The sequence below is a fragment of the Herpailurus yagouaroundi genome, unplaced genomic scaffold (assembly GCF_014898765.1).
Source record: "Herpailurus yagouaroundi ecotype Mexico unplaced genomic scaffold, PumYag 141, whole genome shotgun sequence".
NCBI lineage: Eukaryota > Metazoa > Chordata > Mammalia > Carnivora > Felidae > Herpailurus > Herpailurus yagouaroundi.
In genome coordinates this window covers 45,460,590-45,480,484 of record NW_024412396.1, presented here as the reverse complement: position 1 = coordinate 45,480,484, position 19,895 = coordinate 45,460,590, and the positions used below count along the sequence as shown (strand labels likewise).

Genomic DNA, 19,895 nt, shown 5'->3' with positions numbered 1-19,895 from the left:
CCATCGTGCACCCTGGGAAATTCCTGTGTTGGTCTGACTTTCCCTCTCCTCACTTCTCTGACCATTCCTGTTGTGGGGATTCTCCTGGCACCCTTAGTTTTAGGGGGCAGTACATGACTGTTTATGCTTTGAACTTTAGCACTGGCTTTGACTTTGCTAATCTGGATTCCCCTTGAACTCAGAGCTGGAGTTGATGTTATAAGATCATCAGCTAAAAGTCCCAGGCTGTGGGTTTGGTTAGCATGCTTGTCCCTGGCTGTGTATTTTGGTTGAAACCAATGGTGGCCGGAATATACTTGAATTCACTGGTGTTTCGGACAGCACTTGAAATAGAGATCTGAAGTGAGGGGAAAAGTTGGTCCCTCTCTCTCCCTCGAGATGGACCGGGAAGAGTGGGCTTTAGCTGAACAGCTTTTCCTGGCCCTAAAATGAGAGCCACCTCTGGTTATAATCCTGGTATGTCCAAGGCAGCCATAACCCACGGAGTCCTCAGCCTTCTCTCTTCGTTGTCCATTAGAGAAAAGACCAGTGCTTCTGGGCCTCTGATTCCCCCATCGTAAAGGGGGTTGATGGGGTGCCCCGTCAGGATCCTCAGAGTTACTGGCTGGCAGGTGTGAGCTCATCACAGGGACTTGATAGCAAGCTCCTGCCCTTTTCCTCTTCATTCCCAGACAAACCAGGGGCTCGAGTGCTGCATTATGTACTACCCACATAGGTCTGTCCCCAAGTGCACTGCTTTGGTGCAGCTTTGTTGGCTGATTTTTGTTTTTGAAAAGTGGCTTGGAAAGTTGCCTAAGCATGCCGTGAGCTTGGAAGGAGAAGTTGAGAAATGGCCCATCCCTGCTAGCTCATCTGCCCAGGGCTCGCCTGGGATCACAAGGCTTCGAATTGCAGTGTCTCTGATGTCAGCAGTGTGCTGGACACAGTGTCCTGGAGTGATCGTCTCTGCCTTAAGGTGGGCTCAGGCAAGACCCTGGCCAGTGCTGGGCAGTCCTCATTCTTCCTGTCTTCTTGCCGGCCTGCCTGCTAGATCTTTCCACAGCTCCGTAGCAGCATGTGAAGGGGTGGGTTCATGGCCCTGCTTTTCTTTTCCTGGAGCATGTGCACTTCTGTTTGTGACACGAGGGGACCCAGTAATGTTCGTTACCCCGAGGCTCTTGGGCTTTTGGTGGAATTAAGCACACAGAAAGAGACGTTTCCATGGGCCCCTGGAGGTGAGGGTGGAGTAAGGGAAGTCACCAGTTCTAACAGTTCCCCCATTTCCTCCTATTTAGCCTCAAGTCCCTGGTAGATGGATATAAACAGTGGTCGTCCAGTGCCCCCAACCTGGGGAAGGGCCCGAGGAGTAGCCCAGCCCTGCCAGGGTTCACCAGCCTTATGGAGATGGGTAAGCATGGCCCTTGTCCTGACTGTCCCTGTTCCCTCAGGGAACTTCTGGCCAAGCTTCTGGGAGTGTTTGAGGACTCCTAGTACCACCTCATGGGGATTGTCTCCTCTTTGACCCAACTCCTGGGCCCTCACCCTATTCCCTCTTCATTGGCTCTACTCCCATTGCATCAAACCTTCCCAAATCACAGTTTGTTCCCACTGCTGCCATGGAGCCTGCCCTTGGCCTCCTATCCCAGGGCGCCGGTTGTAGTCTCCTAAGGGCAGTGCAGAGGGTGAGGACTTGAATCAGGCGCTTCCATCTGCTTGGGTCTCTTTGTATTTTAACGTGGGGAGTCTGCAAGACAGGAGATGGTGGTGGAAGACACTGTGGTCTTTCTCTAAGGAAGCTTTCCAGTTGCCTGTGATTGCTGAATGGGTAAGGTCTTCTCCAGGCTCCCTCTCTCTCTCAGATAGGATGTCCTCTTCTCTCTGAAGATTTCCAAGTCTTAGTAGGTCAGTCTACAGCATTGATGGGCCTTAACCCATGTAGAGGATTCCAGTCCGTTGCGGGACACTGGTCTTGAGACCGGCCTCTAGGCCATTGTTGTAGAAATTCAAGGTCCCTTCCAGTTTTAAGGTGCAAAAACATTAGGGATGTTTCTGTTCTACCCACTATTCTAGGAAACTCACACACTGTACCTCTTGTGTTGAGGATCCCAATGCAAGAAGTAGGAAATTAGCAGATTTGTCTGCACACAGGAAAATAGGCTCTGGAATGGAGAGTGATTGCCTCATACTGGCCACGGTTGAGCGTGGAGGGGTAAAGCCCTGTGGGTTCAATGCCCAGTCCTTATCCTGCCTGTGAGACTGTTTGACCCTTGCACTCCTGAAAATCCACCAGGAGGCCCAGGGTTGGGGAGAAGGGTGAGATTCTTACTCTTGCTGCCTCATTCCCATTTCCTGTCCCCCACACCCTGCCATTTTTGTCGTCTCCAGAGGATGAGGACAGCGAAGGTCCCAGGAGTGGAGAGAGTCGTCTACAGCATTCACCCAACCAGTCCTACCTCTGTATCCCGTTCCCTCGCGGAGAGGATGGGGAGGGCCCCTCCAGTGATGGAGTCCACGAGGAGCCCACCCCAGTCAATTCAGCCAACAGTACCCCTCAGCTGACGCCAACTAACAGCCTCAAGCGGGGTGGCACCCACCACCGCCGTTGTGAGGTGGCTCTGCTTGGCTGTGGGGCTGTTCTCGCGGCCACAGGCCTGGGCTTTGACCTGCTTGAAGCTGGCAAGTGCCAGCTGCTTCCCCCAGAGGAGCCTGAGCCACCAGCCCGGGAGGAGAAGAAGAGGCGTGAGGGTCTTTTCCAGAGGGCCAGCCGTCCTCGTCGGAGCACCAGCCCCCCATCCCGGAAGCTCTTCAAGAAGGAGGAGCCCATGCTGTTGCTAGGAGACCCCTCTGCCTCCCTCACGCTGCTTTCTCTCTCCTCCATCTCGGAGTGCAACTCCACCCGCTCCCTGCTGCGTTCCGACAGTGACGAGATCGTGGTGTACGAGATGCCCATCAGTCCGGTTGAAGCCCCACCCCTGACCCCTTGCACCCACAACCCCCTGGTCAATGTCCGAGTGGAACGCTTCAAGCGAGACCCTAACCAATCCCTGACTCCTACCCATGTCACCCTTACGGCCCCCACGCAGCCCAGTGGTCACCGGCGGACTCCTTCTGATGGGGCCCTCAAGCCAGCGGCTCTCCTAGCCAGCAGGAGCCCCTCCAGCAATGGGTTGAGCCCCAGCCCAGGAACAGGTGAGTCCCGTCCTCCTTTTCTCTTTCCTGCTCTTGGGCCTCCCGGATGTGGCAAGATTGGAGTGAATGGCAAAATTAGAATGACAGTTCCTCCTCTGACTCGGCCCACCAGGACGAGCTGCCCTGGGGTTGGAGAGATGGCCAGGCCGACTGATTTCTCTCTGTCCTGTGCCTCGGCAGGGGGCTTCCCTGAGGAGTGAAGGCAGACCGCAGGTTCTGGGAAGAATCGGACCCAGGGCTCCTGTAGGATGTTCAGGCCCTGGGTCTTGGAGGGCACAGTGCAGTGCCTTCAGGGCATAGGAGGGGCAGGAGCCGAGCTGTGCTCGTTCCCTGAAGTGGAGACAAAAGTTACCAGAAGGAATGCTACACTCATACAGGAGGGGTATTTGTGCCACATAGCTGGGCTCTTGCCTGTGATTACAGCTTAGTACAGACCTACTCGTGGGCAAGCTTCCTCCCATGCATCCTGCCTGTATCGCTCATCCCTTGTTCATGCCTGACTCCAAATCCAGATACATTCCTGTGCCTGTGCATGAGCTCGCCTTCCCTGACGCTGAGCCACCTGGGTGTCCATATCCCTGTCTTTTCCTGCCACTGTCACTTGCTCCCTAGAAGACCGAAACCTGACTTTGCAACCCCTCTCACCCAGTAGGAGAGGAGATGGCGACTGGGATTTCAGGGAGATTTTGAGTGTAAATGACAATTGTATTTTCCCTTTCGGCTTTAGATTTTTTGTTGTACTCAGGTCTGTGTCCTCTTTGGGAAGAGACCTTATGACTCATCTTCAGATTTTTGAGACCTAGATTTGTTCTGGCCTCACATGTTTATTAAATGGATGAACTGGAAATAAACAGACACTTCCTTACGTCAGGGGCCAGCAAACTTTCTCGGTAAAGGGCCAGATAGTAAATATTTTAAGCTTTTGGGGTCGTATGGTCTCCATTGTAATTACTCAACACTGCTGCTGTCGTGGGAGAACAAGCCGTAGGTGCGGCTGTGTTACAATAAAACTTGTTTTTCAGACCACAGGGTGGCCCATGGATCGTAGGTTTTTCATTACGGATGTGACCCCCGTATGTCCTCTTCTTATTTTATCATCGGAGACAGTGATCATGGCCTTCTAGTTCACTGTTGTATCCCCAGTGCCTCCCGGCACACTCCGCTGCACATAGTAGGTGCTGCTTAAATATTTGTTGCTCGTGTTATTCCAGGTGAATAGGGATGTGGCAGGTATGGGGAGGGAGCAGTGTCTATCTGGCCTAGAAATGTGTGCCGTCAGGGGCGCCTGGGTGGCGCAGTCGGTTAAGCGTCCGACTTCAACCAGGTCACTATCTCGCGGTCCGTGAGTTCGAGCTCCGCGTCAGGCTCTGGGCTGATGGCTCAGAGCCTGGAGCCTGTTTCCGATTCTCTGTCTCCCTCTCTCTCTGCCCCTCCCCCGTTCATGCTCTCTCTCTGTCCCAAAAATAAATAAACGTTGAAAAAAAAAATTAAAAAAAAAAAAAAAAAGAAATGTGTGCCATCACCTGATGCCTCTCCCTCTGTCTCTTTGCCCAGGAATGTTGAAAACCCCCAGCCCCAGCCGAGACCCAGGTGAATTCCCCCGTCTCCCTGACCCCAATGTGGTCTTTCCCCCGACCCCAAGGCGCTGGAACACACAGCAGGATTCTACCCTGGAGAGACCCAAGACCCTGGAGTTTCTGCCTCGGCCACGTCCTTCTGCCAACCGGCAACGGCTGGACCCTTGGTGGTTTGTGTCCCCCAGCCATGCCCGTAGCGCCTCCCCAGCCAACAGCTCCAGCACGGAGACACCTAGCAACCTGGACTCCTGCTTCGCTAGCAGCAGCAGCACTGTGGATGAGCGGCCCGGACTCCCGGCCCTGCTCCCGTTCCAAGCAGGGCCGCTGCCCCCTGCTGAGCGGACGCTTCTGGACCTGGACGCAGAGGGCCAGAGTCAGGACAGCACCGTGCCGCTGTGCAGAGCCGAACTGAACACACACAGGCCCGCCCCTTATGAGATTCAGCAAGAGTTCTGGTCTTAACACGAAAAGGGTTGGGGGCGGGCAAGGGGGAAGCAGGAGGAGATGGGGGGAGCTGGCTGGCACAGCCCTTTCTCGGAGTTGGACCCCCTGAAATCCAGCCCTACTTCTTGCACTGATAATGCACTTTGAAGGTGGAAGGGATGGAAGCAGGGCCACTTCAGAGGGTCCCCTGCCCTGTAGGGCCTTTCTACCCATGTCCACTGGAAGGGGCTGCGGCCATCAGCTCTGGCTGTGTAGGGGAGGGAGGGGTGCGTGCATGTCCCCCACCCTCCACAGTCTTCCTCGCCTTTACGGTGACTCTGCGGGGTCACTCAGCCAAATCTGTCTGCTGCCCCCTCTCCTCAGCCCCCTGGGTAAGTCTGGAGCCTGTCCCGGAGTCCTTTTGTTAGCCCTGAGTTCAGCCTTCCCAAACACCAGTATTGGATGATCTGTGATTGATTTTGCTCCTCTTCCACATTCTTCCCCAGCACCCATGAATCAGAGTCTCATCTGGTGTGAGATACACGCTTTTCTGTGCCCTAAGCCCTTACGTGCCCGCTGGAGGACTGAAGGCAAAGTGCCCCAGTGTGGGACGTAGGAGTTGAGGGACCTGGTACTTACCCGCCTGCCCTTCCAGGTGCCCCGCTTATTTATTTGAGCCCCACAGGGGTAAGGGGACCTGGGGGGAGGAGAGGGAATTAGGAAAAACAGAGTCGAGTGGCAGCAAAGAAGGTAACAGAGTCTGCCCTTGTTCCTTTCGGAAACACACAAATAAAGGCAGAAACCAGCACCTGTTGATGGCATCCATCTCCTACCCGGGGGCTGGACGTGGCCAGACCAGTTTCCGATACAAACATGCTCATCCCAGGGATAGTTTCTTGGGAGACTCACTCACTGGTGCCAGTTCTGAAGCCAGAGACAAAGTTCCTGTGTTGGTCCGTTATGTTGTTCTGGTCGTTATGTGTTATGCCGTTCCCTGGATCTTTCCTCCAATCCCTGGAGCCAGTGGATTATGTGTTTGGCTGGTAGATATCTCTGCACTGCACCAAAATAGCATATTGGTGGTGGGGGGGTGGGAGGGTCCCAGACACTGGGAGCTGGAACTGTGGGGATTTCTTCTCAGCCACACCACCCATTACGGGATGCCCTTGAAGTAAAACGGAGCCATCAGTGGTACCTTCCACACACGGATATGGTGAGGTGATGATGTTCATGGGGTGCTTAGTGAGCCACTGATATACAGGAACCTTTGAGCCCCAGGCACTGCAGACCGAGGGCTCATGCCTCTGGGCACAGGTGGCCCCTGATGCTGGGCTCTGGACCCTGAGCTGGGTAGGAAGGAGAGCAGAGGCCAACCCTGACTTTTCTGGAATCTGTTTCCTTAACTGGAATGTTGAGCTGCTTGTGGAGCTTCCTCCTGTGTGCCTGCACCATTTCCACTTCCCCTGGGGCCTCCCGTGTCAAGTGTGAGCGGTTGCCTTTGTGCAGGACGCACACGTAAACTTGATCGGGAGCAGAGCCTTGGGTCATGCTCCTCTCCCCTCCAGACTCTCCAAATGTGGCTTCCCTGTCTCTTATCATGGAATATTTCCTTGGAGACGTTGGCGGACCGCCTGCAGGTTCCCTGCATTTGCTGCCTGCCTGCCAGAAGGAGGAAAGCAGTGAAGCTGGCACAGATGATGAGTTTGGTCACCGCTCTGTCTCTCTGTCACTATGATCAAGTCCCAACCCGGGAATGAGGAAAGGGGTGACCTTGGTTTTCGAATGGCTCCCTGTTTTATGAGCTCACTGGTACTTTGGTTCACGGGCCCCCCCTCATCTTGGGTGGGAGGCACTCAGTTTTGTTGCCCGTGGTGTCTCATCTCTCTCCTCTTTTTTCAGTGAAGACTGTTTATTTTTTTTTTTTTTTTTTTTTTTTTTTTTTTTTGCCTCCGTCCCCTCACCCCTTGGCTGGGGTGGGGGAGGGGGAGGGGTTGTGGAATGTGAATCCTATTAACAGTTCAGCCAACCGAGGGACTCCTCTTCATTCTTGATTGGGGAAGGGGCCACAGATGGTGTGTTCTGGGCCCTTCCCTGGACTCTCCATAGCCCCAGTTCCTAAGTCTCTAATGTGTCTATAAGCCCTTGGCTCCACTAAATGGCCCTTTGGCGGGGCGCAGCACACAGCATAATCCAAACCTTGCTGGCTCTGGGCAGTGCTCTGTGCTGTGAGGCAATTGACCGTTTTCTACTTTTTGTTGTTTTGTTAGGTTGCAGCCATCTTTTGGGGAAGTGGTAGTATAACTGATGTAATGGGCACGGAGTGGTGGCCACTTGCCATTGAGTAAGAGGCTGAACCCATTTCTTACTCCTCCAGCCGGAGGAAAGACAAAGACTGGGTCTGCCATTGGTAGAATTGCACCTGTCGGAGGCAGAAGCAGGATTAGTCTGAGGCTGCTTCGTGAGCTGGCGCAAAGACAGAGGCATTCTCTCAGCTCCTCCATATCCCGTCTCTGATGGGCCCCTGCCTGCCACATTCTCTCTCTGTAGGATGAGGCGTGGTGGGATAAGGATCCTATAGAATTTGAGTTGTCCACGTAGGCTCCCTTGTCTCTATGGTCACGGTCAGGAGCAGGCCTTGAAGCTGGGATTGAGCCCCTTCGTTAGCAGTAGCCAGAATCCCTTTTTCTCTTTCCATTTCTTTCCTTCCCTCTGTTCTTGGCAGGTGTTCATTACCCAAAAGTGATTGGATGATTGGAATCCAGTGGCCCCCAGCATCAGGGGCCACCAGTGATGGTGATTGGAAACAGATACTGCTCTCTGCCCTTTCTCCTCAGATCCCTCGTCTCCTTCCACTGATTCTAAACAGGATTATCCTCTGTTTACCCCCCCCTTGGGGATCCAGGTCCCTGCCAGGGGCTGAGTGGATGTCTCCATTATCCTCATATTTTTTCTAAGACGCTTGGTGGTTACTCTGTCTTCACTTCACATCGTTTAGTATCCCAAGGGTCTGGTAGTAATGATGAAGATGATGATGATGATGTCTTCTATTTGTCAACTCAGAATAGCGCTAACCTTTCCTCCTGGCCTTTACAAAATTGCATCATTTTCCTTCTGATACACTTGCTGGTAGAGAAAAGAAAATACTTAAAGAGGAAAAAATTCAAGGGAAGGGAAATTTGAAAGCTGCCTGGACTGGTCGCTGAGTCGGGCACCAAGCTCTAAGACTTGAACAAGGTGTCTGTCTTCCACCATCTGTTTTGCTATCTGGCTCCCCTTTTAGCCACTCTCACATTTCCTTCCTGTAAAAGCAACCATTACCTGTTTCCTGGTCAAGGGCAATGAGAACATGTTTCAGAGCAGGTCGGCGAAGCATGCAGCTCCCAGCCGGCCATTAGGACACATTGCTGACCTTAACAGTGTGGTCCTCACCACTTTTGCCTCTAAGGGACTTGCCTAGTGTTTCTTACTTTGGTTTCTGGAAGAGTAGTGGTTTGGAGCTGGCTTAGAATGACTAACGGGGCCATGGTCAGGCACATCATCTTCTGCGTTTATGCAGCACCTGGTGTTTACAGACCTCCTTTCTGATCCCCCCACTTAACTTGTCAGGCTGGTCTTTCCCAGCATTAGTGTCTTAGGAAGGAGGAAAATAGGAGACCGGGAGGCTGGAGTCAGCATCAGAATGACAGTTTGGGGTCTTGGAGTTTTTAGGAGTCATTCCCAGAGTCTTGTTTTTTTCGAGACTGGAATGAGGCCTATTTAATTCCTGGAAGAATCTTTGCGAGAAGGTCTGCCGGCCCTTGGGACGCATGTCCTGGTGTGAGGTTCTTTACAAGGCCCCTTTCCCCTCAGACCACGGTTGCTCAGGGACACAACAGGACATCCCAAGGGCATCTAGGTGTGGCTTGTTGTCAACACTCCTATTCCTCAGTCCCCACATTGGGCCCCCCTCCTCCCTCTGGCCCCCACAAGGAGGGAGACCCCTCCTGAGCATTGCTAACTCCTCAAGCTTGCTTTTAACAAAAGCACAGAACAGCGGGTTCTGAAAGGCTGGATGGCTGTGAATGGTTACACTTCAGGGAGCCTTGATCTTTTCTTCATGTGTTTAATTAAGCCTGTGCTTTTGACACAGGTATGTGTGCCCCCCCCCCCCCCCACCCGCCTTCAAGCTGGTTGGAAACACTCCATTGCCTCTTGGAGGATTTGGGGGAAGAGGCAGGTGTTGCCCTTGCTGTAGTGCTGGGCCTTTCCTGAAAGCTCTGCCAGAGACTGGCCCTGGGTCAGGGGTGAGAGCAGCCCACACCACAGTGTGTTGTGATCATAAATGACCATGATTGGCAAGAACGGCAGAAACACGGTGACCTGAGCTGCCCACATGCTAGTGTGCGAAGTTGCAAGTGTCTCCTCCCCTCTGTGGACCTGTGAGCCCAACAATGAACTGAGGATGATGCTATCTTCCCTACCTGAAGCACGAAGCCCTTTAACTTTAAAATGTATGGTCCTGGAACCCAGGGTCCAGCACTGATAAGCCTCACCTTGCTAGTTTATTTCCCTTTGTGGAGAAAAGTGTGGGGGTTGGGTGGGGTGGGGGGTGGTTGTAGGTCAAAACCAGCCGAATATTGGCAATTTCTTGTGGTTCAGCCTACTAGGCCACTTGCCTCTCTCCTTGGCTTCAGGCCTGAGGATGGCTTCTTGTCAAGCTACATTTAGTCCTAGGAACACATTCCTAAATGCTCTCTTCTTTCAGACAAATCATTGCTTTCTTAGATCAGGAATTCAAATTAGTAAAAGTCCACATCAGAAAGGAGAACCCACTGCTGCTTCTGGGAGTTCTCGGTCCCTGGCACCTTCCGGGCCTTGCCACTGGACCCTTGGCATCTCAGGCACTGGTGTTTGAAGGCAGGAGGCAGAAACCGGAGTCCCGGCTAATTACGGCTAATTAATAGGATTTAGGTGCCTAACCAGCCTGACCCAGCTCTGGGCTTCTGGTTGGCTGTGCAGGTCAGGTGAACCTCTCATCATCTTCTTAGACTGCTGACGATTTCCCATTTGTTCCGATGAGATATTGACAGCCCTCCCGCTTTGTTCATTTCCGGTCTTGGGCACTGGCAGCACCCTGGCCTCCCTAGACAGCTCAGGGAGCCCGGTCATTTGTTGTTCTGAAGGTCGGGCTCTTTCCTTAACCTGGAAGCCAGTAGGACTGGTCTTCCTGATTCTTACTGCCTGTGGTTCCCTGCATCCCCCGCCTGTAGCCTTGCTTTGGGTTGTTAGCTCACGACTGCAGCTAGAAATTGAGAAGAGCCATTGTGTTGAGCTACATGCCCTTGGTACCCAGCTGTAGCAAAGAAGGGAGATGATGAACTTGTCAACTTTCTCCTCTGATTTTCCTCACTATCCATCCTAAACACACACGCTCACACATTCACACATTCACACACTCACATATTCACATGCTCACATACAGATTTAGACTATCTTCTAGAGGATTAAGGAAAGAAGTTGGAGATGGGTTTTACTTAGTTCGAAGAAAAGCTTTCTTTGGGATTTTCCTTCCTGTTAGAGCCTTTGAGTCTAGGTAAAGTGAAAGTTCACATATGTGTTCGTTTCGTTTCTCTGTAATTAGCTACCAGTTTTCATCCCTAGGCCTTCCCTGTTTCAGTGTCTTGTTCATATGTCCTAGCCCTGTGTCCTTGAATTCCCATTTTGCTTTGGGATTTAAGTTATTGTAATTTGTCAACAATATTTAAAAATAGAAAAGTCCTGAAGGAAACTTACCAGGTTCTTTTCTTTGGCCTTTTTTTTTTTTTTTTCAAGGTACTGTAAATTGTTAACTAGGGATGCCAAGCAGGCTTGGTTCAATGGCTAAACCTCTTATCGTATTACAGTGTGATGCCGATTCGGCCTGGTCCCACCACCAGAGCACACACAGACTTGAATAAAACTGTTACAACAATGACTTCTGGTTTGCCGTGGTGCTTTGTAAGCTTATCCTTTCCCCACTTTTTAATTAAACAAGATATCCAAGTAACTGGCTCTTGTGGGGGGATTTCCATATGTAGGGAAAAATAAAAACCATGGCTGTGGCACAGGAGACAGGAAGTGGGGGGAAAGCCTCCCTGAAGCCCCTGGAGCTCCCAGCTGGACCACAGAGGCCCTTCTGACACATGGTGCTGAGCCACATCTGCTGAGATGATTCAGTCTCTTCTCACAACTGCCTTCTGCACAGGCTATGGGTTTGGGCTTTCGGAGCCCCTGCAAGCGTGTGCTGTCTCCCACCCCTATCATCCACCCTGATGTTCCTGGTGAAGTTGTAAATGGGGCTAGGAGGACAAACAAGTGGAGTTGTACACGAGATTTTCTGCCTGTGAGGAAAATCTTGGATTCCTTGTCATCTTGATACTCTCAATGGCACTTGCCAGCTGTGTAACCTCGGGCAAGCCACTTAACCTCTCTGGGCCTCTTCTGGAGCAAGTTGATCACCAGGCAGCCTTTGTGCTTTCACTTTCCATGATTTGTATATTGGGTGGGATGAGGGTGAAAACAGATGGGAAGAACCGTGTTGGGGGCTATTCTCTGCTGCCTTTGTCCCCTATTTCTTCATTCAGCTGAATGCGGAAGACAGCTTCTGAAACTTCTGTGTTGACACCCTCATATTTTACTGGTGTGACCTTGTATTTCATGCCATGTAGCTTAGCCTCATCTTCTGCAGCCCAGAAGGGGTGACTGAGATGGGGTTCCACGCTGGTGCTTAAACTGTGAGAAGAAAGATGACCCTTGGTTGAACTCCACGATGAGTTTGACCAGGACCCACGTGATCCTTGTAAGGCACATTGAGCAAAGAGAAAAAAATGACCAAACTCCTTACTGGAGAAGATGCCATGGAAGGTGCCATATGCTATAGGTATGTGTGTGAATTGCTCATGTTTCTGGAAAGCAGTTTGGCCATGTGGCATGAATTCCATAACATGGGCCCAAAAGTTCTGTTTAGTAATAAACACTAGCTACAAGGTGCCAAGCATTGTGTTAAGACTTGATCCACATTATCTCATTTACAACATCTCGACATCCTTGAGTAGACCCCATTTTATCTTATATGTGTGTGTGTGTGTGTGTGTGTGTGTGTGTGTGTGTGTGTGTTTAAGTAATCTCTACACCCAACATGGGGCTCAAACTTACAACCCTGAGATCAAGAGTCACACGCTCCACTCACTGAGCCAGCCAGGTGCCCTTATCTCCATTGTATATTGAGGCAAATGAGCGTCAGAATCAAGTAACATGCTCAAGGCCACACAGCTATCAAATAGTGGAGCTGGGATTTTTCCAATTCTGGCATCTGCACTTTATACCACAAGATGAGTCAGATGAAGACAAAGATTTATTTATAAGTCTCCCAACATCATTTACAGGAGGGTTCAAATGACAACAAGTGACCCAAACAAGGTTTTGAGAGAGGACTTCCACTACCTCCATTCTGATTTCAGTCTGTTCTAACTGATCACGTTCTTCATTCCAACTTATCTTTTAACTCAGGCAAAAGACCCCATGGGCAAAGCATCCCCTGAAGGGAACAGAAACTACCCCCTCAAACAATAAGGGCTGCCCTGAGCCCGCAAGACCCTGTGACTGACCCCAAGACAATAATCAACTTGACTTTCGCTGCGCAACGGCATGTACCCACCGTCCCACCGAGCTTTGTCCCACATTTCCCTTGCATAAACCTGGAAATATTTTCAGCACTTTGGAGACGGTCTTTGAGACGCTAGTCCTCTGTCTTCCCCATGTTGATCTCATTTCTTGTTTCCCACCACTCATTTGTCTGCCATTGGATATTGTCAGTGGCAAGTAGATGAACTTGATCTGTTTGGGACCCCAGCAGCCAGGTGGTCTTGCACCCCTGTGCCCCGGATATAATTTTTTGGTCTACCTCCACCCTCTTCCTCACTCAACATAGAATGTTGGAAGTGAGAACATGGGGAAGTGAGAAAGTGAAGGCTATCTCTACAAATTAGAAATAGTCTATATATCTGACAATGGGGGGATTGCTTAAACTTTGCTTCTTTAAAAGGCATTTATTATCTTCTATATGCCAGGTACCAGCTGGACACTGGAGCTTCATGGCTTGCTCAGGTAGAGTCCAGTTGATAAAGATCTTATGGTCTGGTGGGAAAGATTGAAATACGAAGACATCTGTTTAATATAATGGGATCGGTGCTATGATGGTCTTAGGGGAGCACAATGGATTGGTGTTAGCCTGAGCTCAGGCTGGGGCTGCACAGACTTCATGGAGAGGATGATGCTCGAGTTGAGTCCAAAGGTGGTGGAGGGGTGCAAAGGCACAAAGGCATGGCATGGCTCCCTCTCTTATTAAGCAGCACACTTCTGTCTCTTTATTTTTTGAAATGACCCCTTGTGATAACCTCACTCTAGGATCCTATCACTGGTTTTATGATACAACCATATGTGGTATTATGCAGCCATTAAAATTAGATAGTTTAAGAATAAGGAAATAGGGAAATGTTCATAAATGAAAAGGCAGGATACAGAAGACTTTAAAACAATGATCCCAATTATATACAGAAAATATACTTCATTTTCATCCTTTAAAAAAACATGCACTGGATAGGCATAATATGAAAAAGATAGAAGATCAATAATCACCATTTTTTATGGATTGGTGTTACAGACGATCTAAAAGTGTTCCTCACTTTTGGAATTTTTAAGACTGTTTCTTACAGTGATTATATGCTACTTTTACAGTCAGCAAAAGAATGGTGACTATAGTAGTTTGGGGTACTTTCCCATAATACCAGCTTCTCCTGCAGATGTTCCAGAAGCCCAGGCCCCTTGCTTCAAGGCTGCCCCCTGCCCTGACCAATACAGCAAGGTGACTCCAGGCCAGAAACAGGACAGGGACGAGCTTCCCGGTCCTAATGCAATCCTTTCTCATTTCTTCCTCCCAACTGAGAGATGGTGCTGAAACGGTGAGTCATCTGCAAAATGCAAGCGGAACATAGTGAGGACACACAGGGAAAGTTCTGGAAGGAAGTACCATGGAGGTCTCCTAGAGGGCATAGCTGGTTAGGAATGTCAGGTCCTGGGCAGGCACACAGCATGCCCTTACATTTGGAACACACATGCACACAGTCCTCCGGCCAGGAGCTGGGCTGGGGTTGGGTACAACCACACCCTGCTTACTTGACTGCGGAATGTGCTTCATTCAAGGCTGGGACTGATGTGCTAATCCTCTGATCCCTCCAGTCCCCACCCAATCTAGTCCAACCAGCTTAAGTCGGAGAACGTGTTTTGGCCTAGGTGGTGGGGGGAGGGAGAGTTGTCTGCTGCTCAGCCCTGCTCCTCCTCTCAGACACCGGTCGCACTGCATCCACCCAATCAGGAGGGCCTCTTGCACAGTTTCAACGGCAGGCACTGGGCGCTTCTTTGTGATCAAGGGAAAAGGGGAGGGTTGGGGGAGAAGATCAGCCCTAGGAAACATGCTCATGGAACACAGGTCTGGTCATGTTACACCCCAGTGTCAGTAGGAAGAGATCCACATTCTTTAGCATGGCCTTGAGGGCCCTTCCTGACCTCTTCCCAGCCTACCTTCGCAAACTCCTACCACAATTTCCCTGCCCCCGGCTCTTCCCCACCCTAAGACTACCCTCCCCTATTTCTGGTAAGATTTCATCTTCCAGGAACTGAGGCCACCTGCCTGAGAGAGCATTATCTTCTTTATGACCAGACTCTCCACTACCTACTCAGGTGTCTAAGCTGACTGTAACCTAATCAAGTGCTTGAATCTGGGGTGGGAGGAGGCAAGGGAGAATTAGGCAAGAGAAGGAAGGAAGGAAGGAGAAGAAAGGGAGAGAGACTGGACCCTGCCTTCTAGAAGGACGTAGACTCTCTGGTGAGATGGAAGATGTGGGGGTGCCCTGAAGCAGGTTACCAAGCACAATGGGACTCCTGTGACATAAGGTAGTCCTGGGGGCCATGGTTCGTGAACAGTAGCCAATTAAAAAGACGCTGGCTCCCAACCTGAAAAGAGAAGAATCCTTCTAATAAGTACTGATTGAGGGCCTACTCTGGGCTGCGATTCAGTGTGACCAGCAAATTCCAATTCTGTTGGGACACAGGCAGTGAGGGATGCATTCTTAAGACAGTAGGATGCGGAATGGACAGTGGTGAATGGAGAGGCCTGCACCATCTGAAGACATCCACTTAAAAAAAGAATGCATATGGGGGCACCTGGGTGACTCCGTCGGTCAAGTGTCTGACTCTTGATTTCAGTTCAGGTCATGATCTCACGATTCGTGAGATCGAGCCCCGAGCCAAGCTCTGCGCTGACAGGGTGGAAACTGCTTGGGATTCTCTCTCTCCCACTCCACCTCCCTGCGCCTCTCTCTCTCTCTTAAAATAAATAAACATTAAAAAGGAAAAAAAAAAGGAGTGCATAAACACATCCCCTCTGTGTTTTAAACTTCCTGAGAGTGAACAAGACAAAAAAGCCTTTTAGGAATTTACCGTGTAGTGGGGAAAATCCGGTAAGGCCACAAGGAAGGCACTGGAACATGGGGGGCGGGGAAGAGGTGGAAGGCGATATGTAAGTTGAGGCCTGAAAGATGAGTAAGACTGAAGTGGTCTCTGGGTGACCGATGGTAAGGGGGATTCCAAGGATTGTTTGAGCCACCCTTAGGGCTTTTTAATCCTCCTGCCAGATTGCTTATCTTATCCACACCTCACAGGGCACTTCATTCCTGTAGCCTTTTCTTTATGTAAGTGTTAGGCTTAGGTGATAACTGGGCGAGAAAAAGAAAAGATAAATTTTAGCACAGGTGGGAGGAGGTGTGGGTACTTCCAGCTGGGTTCCCCCTGCGCTATTTAGTCTGCCCTGGAGTGAGGGGGAGAGTCTCTAAAGGGTCTCTAAGGAGGGGCGCCTGGGTGGCGCAGTCGGTTAAGCGTCCGACTTCAGCCAGGTCACGATCTCGCGGTCCGGGAGTTCGAGCCCCGCGTCAGGCTCTGGGCTGATGGCTCGGAGCCTGGAGCCTGCTTCCGATTCTGTGTCTCCCTCTCTCTCTGCCCCTCCCCCGTTCATGCTCTGTCTCTCTCTGTCCCAAAAAAAAAAAATAAACGTTGAAAAAAAAAAAAAGTCTCTAAGGAGACTTGCTCCAGAGAATCAAAAAAGGGGCAGGCAACGGAAAATAACATATGGAGTGAAGGGTTTGGGGCACAGGGCATCTTTGTCTTGACCCCCTCTCTCAGCAAATGATATTGATGACAGACTATAACAGCCTCGGGCAGCCCAATGTTGGGAGGTAGAGGAAAGACCTTCAAAGTCTGTTCCATAGACCCCTGGAGGTCGTCAAGGTCAACGCTATTTTCCCAATGATCTTAAACTATTGTTTACCTTTCCACTGTGTTCGTATCTGCACCGGGGGCGCAAAAGAGTGGTGCGGCAAACTCGGGGCACTTTGGCACACGTCGTGGCAGCGACACCAAACTGGACAGCGTTTGCACCCTTCACCGCCATGCACTCACGGTAACGGAAATGCCAGTCTCGCTGAAGAATGCCCTTGACAAAACAGGTAGCGTTCTTAACGTAATTGCAGCTTGGTTTTGTGGGTACACCTTTTTAACGTTCCATGCGCTGCAAGGCAAAGTTCACACAAAGCCCTCCTGCGGCAAATGCAAATCCAAGGGCTGTCTGGAGGGAAAGCACGCGTGTGACTGAGTCGCCAGCTGCACGAGCTGCTGTTTCTTCGCCCAACACTGTTGTTACTCGAAAGAATGATTGTCAGGCAGACTGTGGTTATTCGGGCTTGACGACTTGGCAGATATTTTCCCAAAAATGAATGAAGTGAGACTGTTACTTCAGACAGCTGACACTCTTTGTTCCCAATGACAAAATTCAAGCTTTCAAGTGAAAATTAGGATTTTGGAAAAATTCGAGTCTGTCATGAGCTTGACGGCTTCCCGACACTTAACGCCTTTTCTGATGAGATTGGCAGCGATGTTTACGACTGTGATTTTTTTCAATGTCATATCATGAAATGTGCCAACATTTAGAAGTTCTCCATAACTCATAAACTAACGTTTTTCATATGACAATGAATGAAGTTACAAAATCATGCATCAGAACTCTATTCAAAGTCCAAGATAGACCAATGGATGTGAATACAGCACAGTACACAAAGCCCATGGATATTATTTCAGATTCCACATTCCAACTAAGCTTTAAAAAGCCATAACTTGGGGCGCCTGGGTGGCGCAGTCGGTTAAGCGTCCGACTTCAGCCAGGTCACGATCTCGCGGTCCGTGAGTTCGAGCCCCGCGTCGGGCTCTGGGCTGATGGCTCAGAGCCTGGAGCCTGTTTCCGATTCTGTGTCTCCCTCGCTCTCTGCCCCTCCCCCGTTCATGCTCTGTGTCTCTCTGTCCCAAAAATAAATAAACGTTGAAAAAAAAAATTAAAAAAAAAAAAAAGCCATAACTTGTTGAGATTTGGTATAGTGTCAAAAAAGAATGCCCATAATTATCTGAAAAAGTTATCAACACACTTCTTTTTCCAACTACATGTCTATCTGAGGCCAGATTTTCTTTACATGTTTCAGCGAAAACAAGATATTACAACAGGTTGAATGCAGAAGCAGATATAGAATTTGGCCGTCTTTTATTAAGCCAGACATTAAGGAGCGGTGCAAAAAATGTGAAATATTGACATTCTGTTCGTAAAATTTTTGCATTTTGGAAAATATGGTTATTTTTTCATTAAAACGTTATTTATGTGAAACATTTAATAAGATTATTATTTTCATTTTAAGTTTATTTATTTTTGAGAGCGAGAGAGCGAGTGGGAGAGGGGCAGGGAGAGAGGGAGAAAGAATCCCAAGCAGGCTCAGCACTGCCAGCCCAGAGCCTCATGCAGGGCTTGAACTCACTCCCGAGAACAAGATCATGACCTGAGCCAAAATTAAGAGTCAGACGCTTAACTGAGCTACCCAGGCGCCCCTGATTATTTTCCTTTTAACATGAATCAAGAAATTAAAACTTTTTTCTTGGTTTTTATTTTCGAATAAGATAGATAAATATAGTAGAGATAACGCGTATATATACACATACACTCTTTGGGGTCTAAAAGTACTAGAAGATGTGAATCACCACCAGATGGTGCTAATGAGAATAGAGAAGATTTGAGGGAGAGTGAGGAAGGGCGGTGGGTGGGGAGGGAGGGAGAGAATAAAAGCAAGATTTGCAGCAGCGAGTTTCATAGTATGAGATTTCCTAATAGCAATGATATTTGTAGACTCCATAGGAAAAAAAGTGAAAGGCCCAGGACTTAATCAGTGGGTTTTCAAATTTTAAATTAGATAGGTGGGGGCGCCTGGGTGGCGCAGTCGGTTAAGCGTCCGACTTCAGCCAGGTCACGATCTCGCGGTCCGTGGGTTCGAGCCCCGCGTCGGGCTCTGGGCTGATGGCTCAGAGCCTGGAGCCTGTTTCCGATTCTGTGTCTCCCTCTCTCTCTGCCCCTCCCCCATTCATGCTCTGTCTCTCTCTGTCCCAAAAATAAATAAAAAAACGTTGAAAAAAAATATTTAAATTAGATAGGTAGATTTATGCCAAATAATATGTTGGACTTTTTTTTTTTTTTTTTTTTTTTTAAAAACGTCCTGTAACAAAAGCCAAGCCACATTCCTTGGAGCAGCTCCCTGCAGCCCTGGGAAACTAAGCAGATTAAACTGAAAGAGCTCCGTCTTTTCCATTTGTGTTGCTAATAAGATAACATTAATCTCTGGGGTTTAAGAGTGAAATTTAGGCAGATTCATGCCAGCAAGGAGTGCATTCTGGAAACCTCACAGCCTGCAGCCCCTTCCCATTGGCCCTTGGAAGCCCTGAGGGGGTAGTTGGGGGGCTGGGGGCGGGGTGGAGAAAAGGTCACCTCTGAGAGACTTAGCTGGCCTTTGGTGACCAAATAGTATAAATGTCTGGGCTTTGTGTGAGGAACTATAAATGGGCGTTGGGGAAACTTGAAGCCGAATTTATTTTCCCTCCAAGGGCAGTGTGAAACAGCTGACAGAGGGTAGAGGCCTCATCCAGAGGCGACGTTTTTCATGGCAATGCTCTTTTAAGGGTCACCAGCAAAAGGAGCTAGAGCCTAAATTGGGGGCTGGCTCTCTGACTGGGTTCATCAGCTGCTAGAGAAGTGGGTGAAACGGGGTATCAGCTCTCCTTCGCCTCTAGGCTGGCGATTTACATGTGTCCTCTGTTGGCCGTTCATTCGTTCATTCATTGACTCACGTATGCGTTGTTTAATCTGCTCTCTGGGTCCTAAGCAGTATGCAAAGAGCTGGGTCTACAATAAAGACTGAATTAGACACAGTTCCTACCCTCAGGTGGACTTGTTGGGGAAAAAAAAAAAAAAGTCAATATCGAAGGAATCTTGACAGCTTGGTGCCGCCATCGGCCACAGACGTTTTAGAACGTTTCAAAGTCCACTCGGCTTATTCTCTGGTAACACTATCAGTGCAGGCAGCCAAGCTGAACAGCAGGTTTTCTACATAAAGATGGAGGTGGGCATTATACTTCTCAGAAAAATAAAGAGTTATATTTAACCTTGATTGCCCATTCCCCTTCCCATCTTCCTTTCCTTCCTGCCCTTCCTGCCACAAGTATTTATTGAGCACCTACTATATGGTGGGCCCCGAGGCAACCAAGCTAAACAAGACATACTTGGTGTCCAGC

General features: G+C 49.7%; 1 protein-coding gene across 2 annotated transcripts in view; it reads left to right on the top strand.

Moving 5' to 3' along the window:
• Positions 1-5,976, top strand: part of MAP3K9 (mitogen-activated protein kinase kinase kinase 9) — a 76,073-nt gene extending 70,097 nt beyond the window's left edge. For both annotated transcript variants that reach the window (XM_040477560.1, XM_040477559.1), the window contains 3 exons: positions 1,275-1,387; positions 2,365-3,168; positions 4,723-5,976. In XM_040477560.1, the coding sequence (XP_040333494.1) occupies positions 1,275-1,387; positions 2,365-3,168; positions 4,723-5,207 (1,402 nt within the window). In that variant the 3' untranslated portion in view covers positions 5,208-5,976. The remainder of the gene's footprint in view (positions 1-1,274; positions 1,388-2,364; positions 3,169-4,722) is intronic.
• The last annotated feature ends 13,919 nt before the right edge of the window (positions 5,977-19,895 follow it).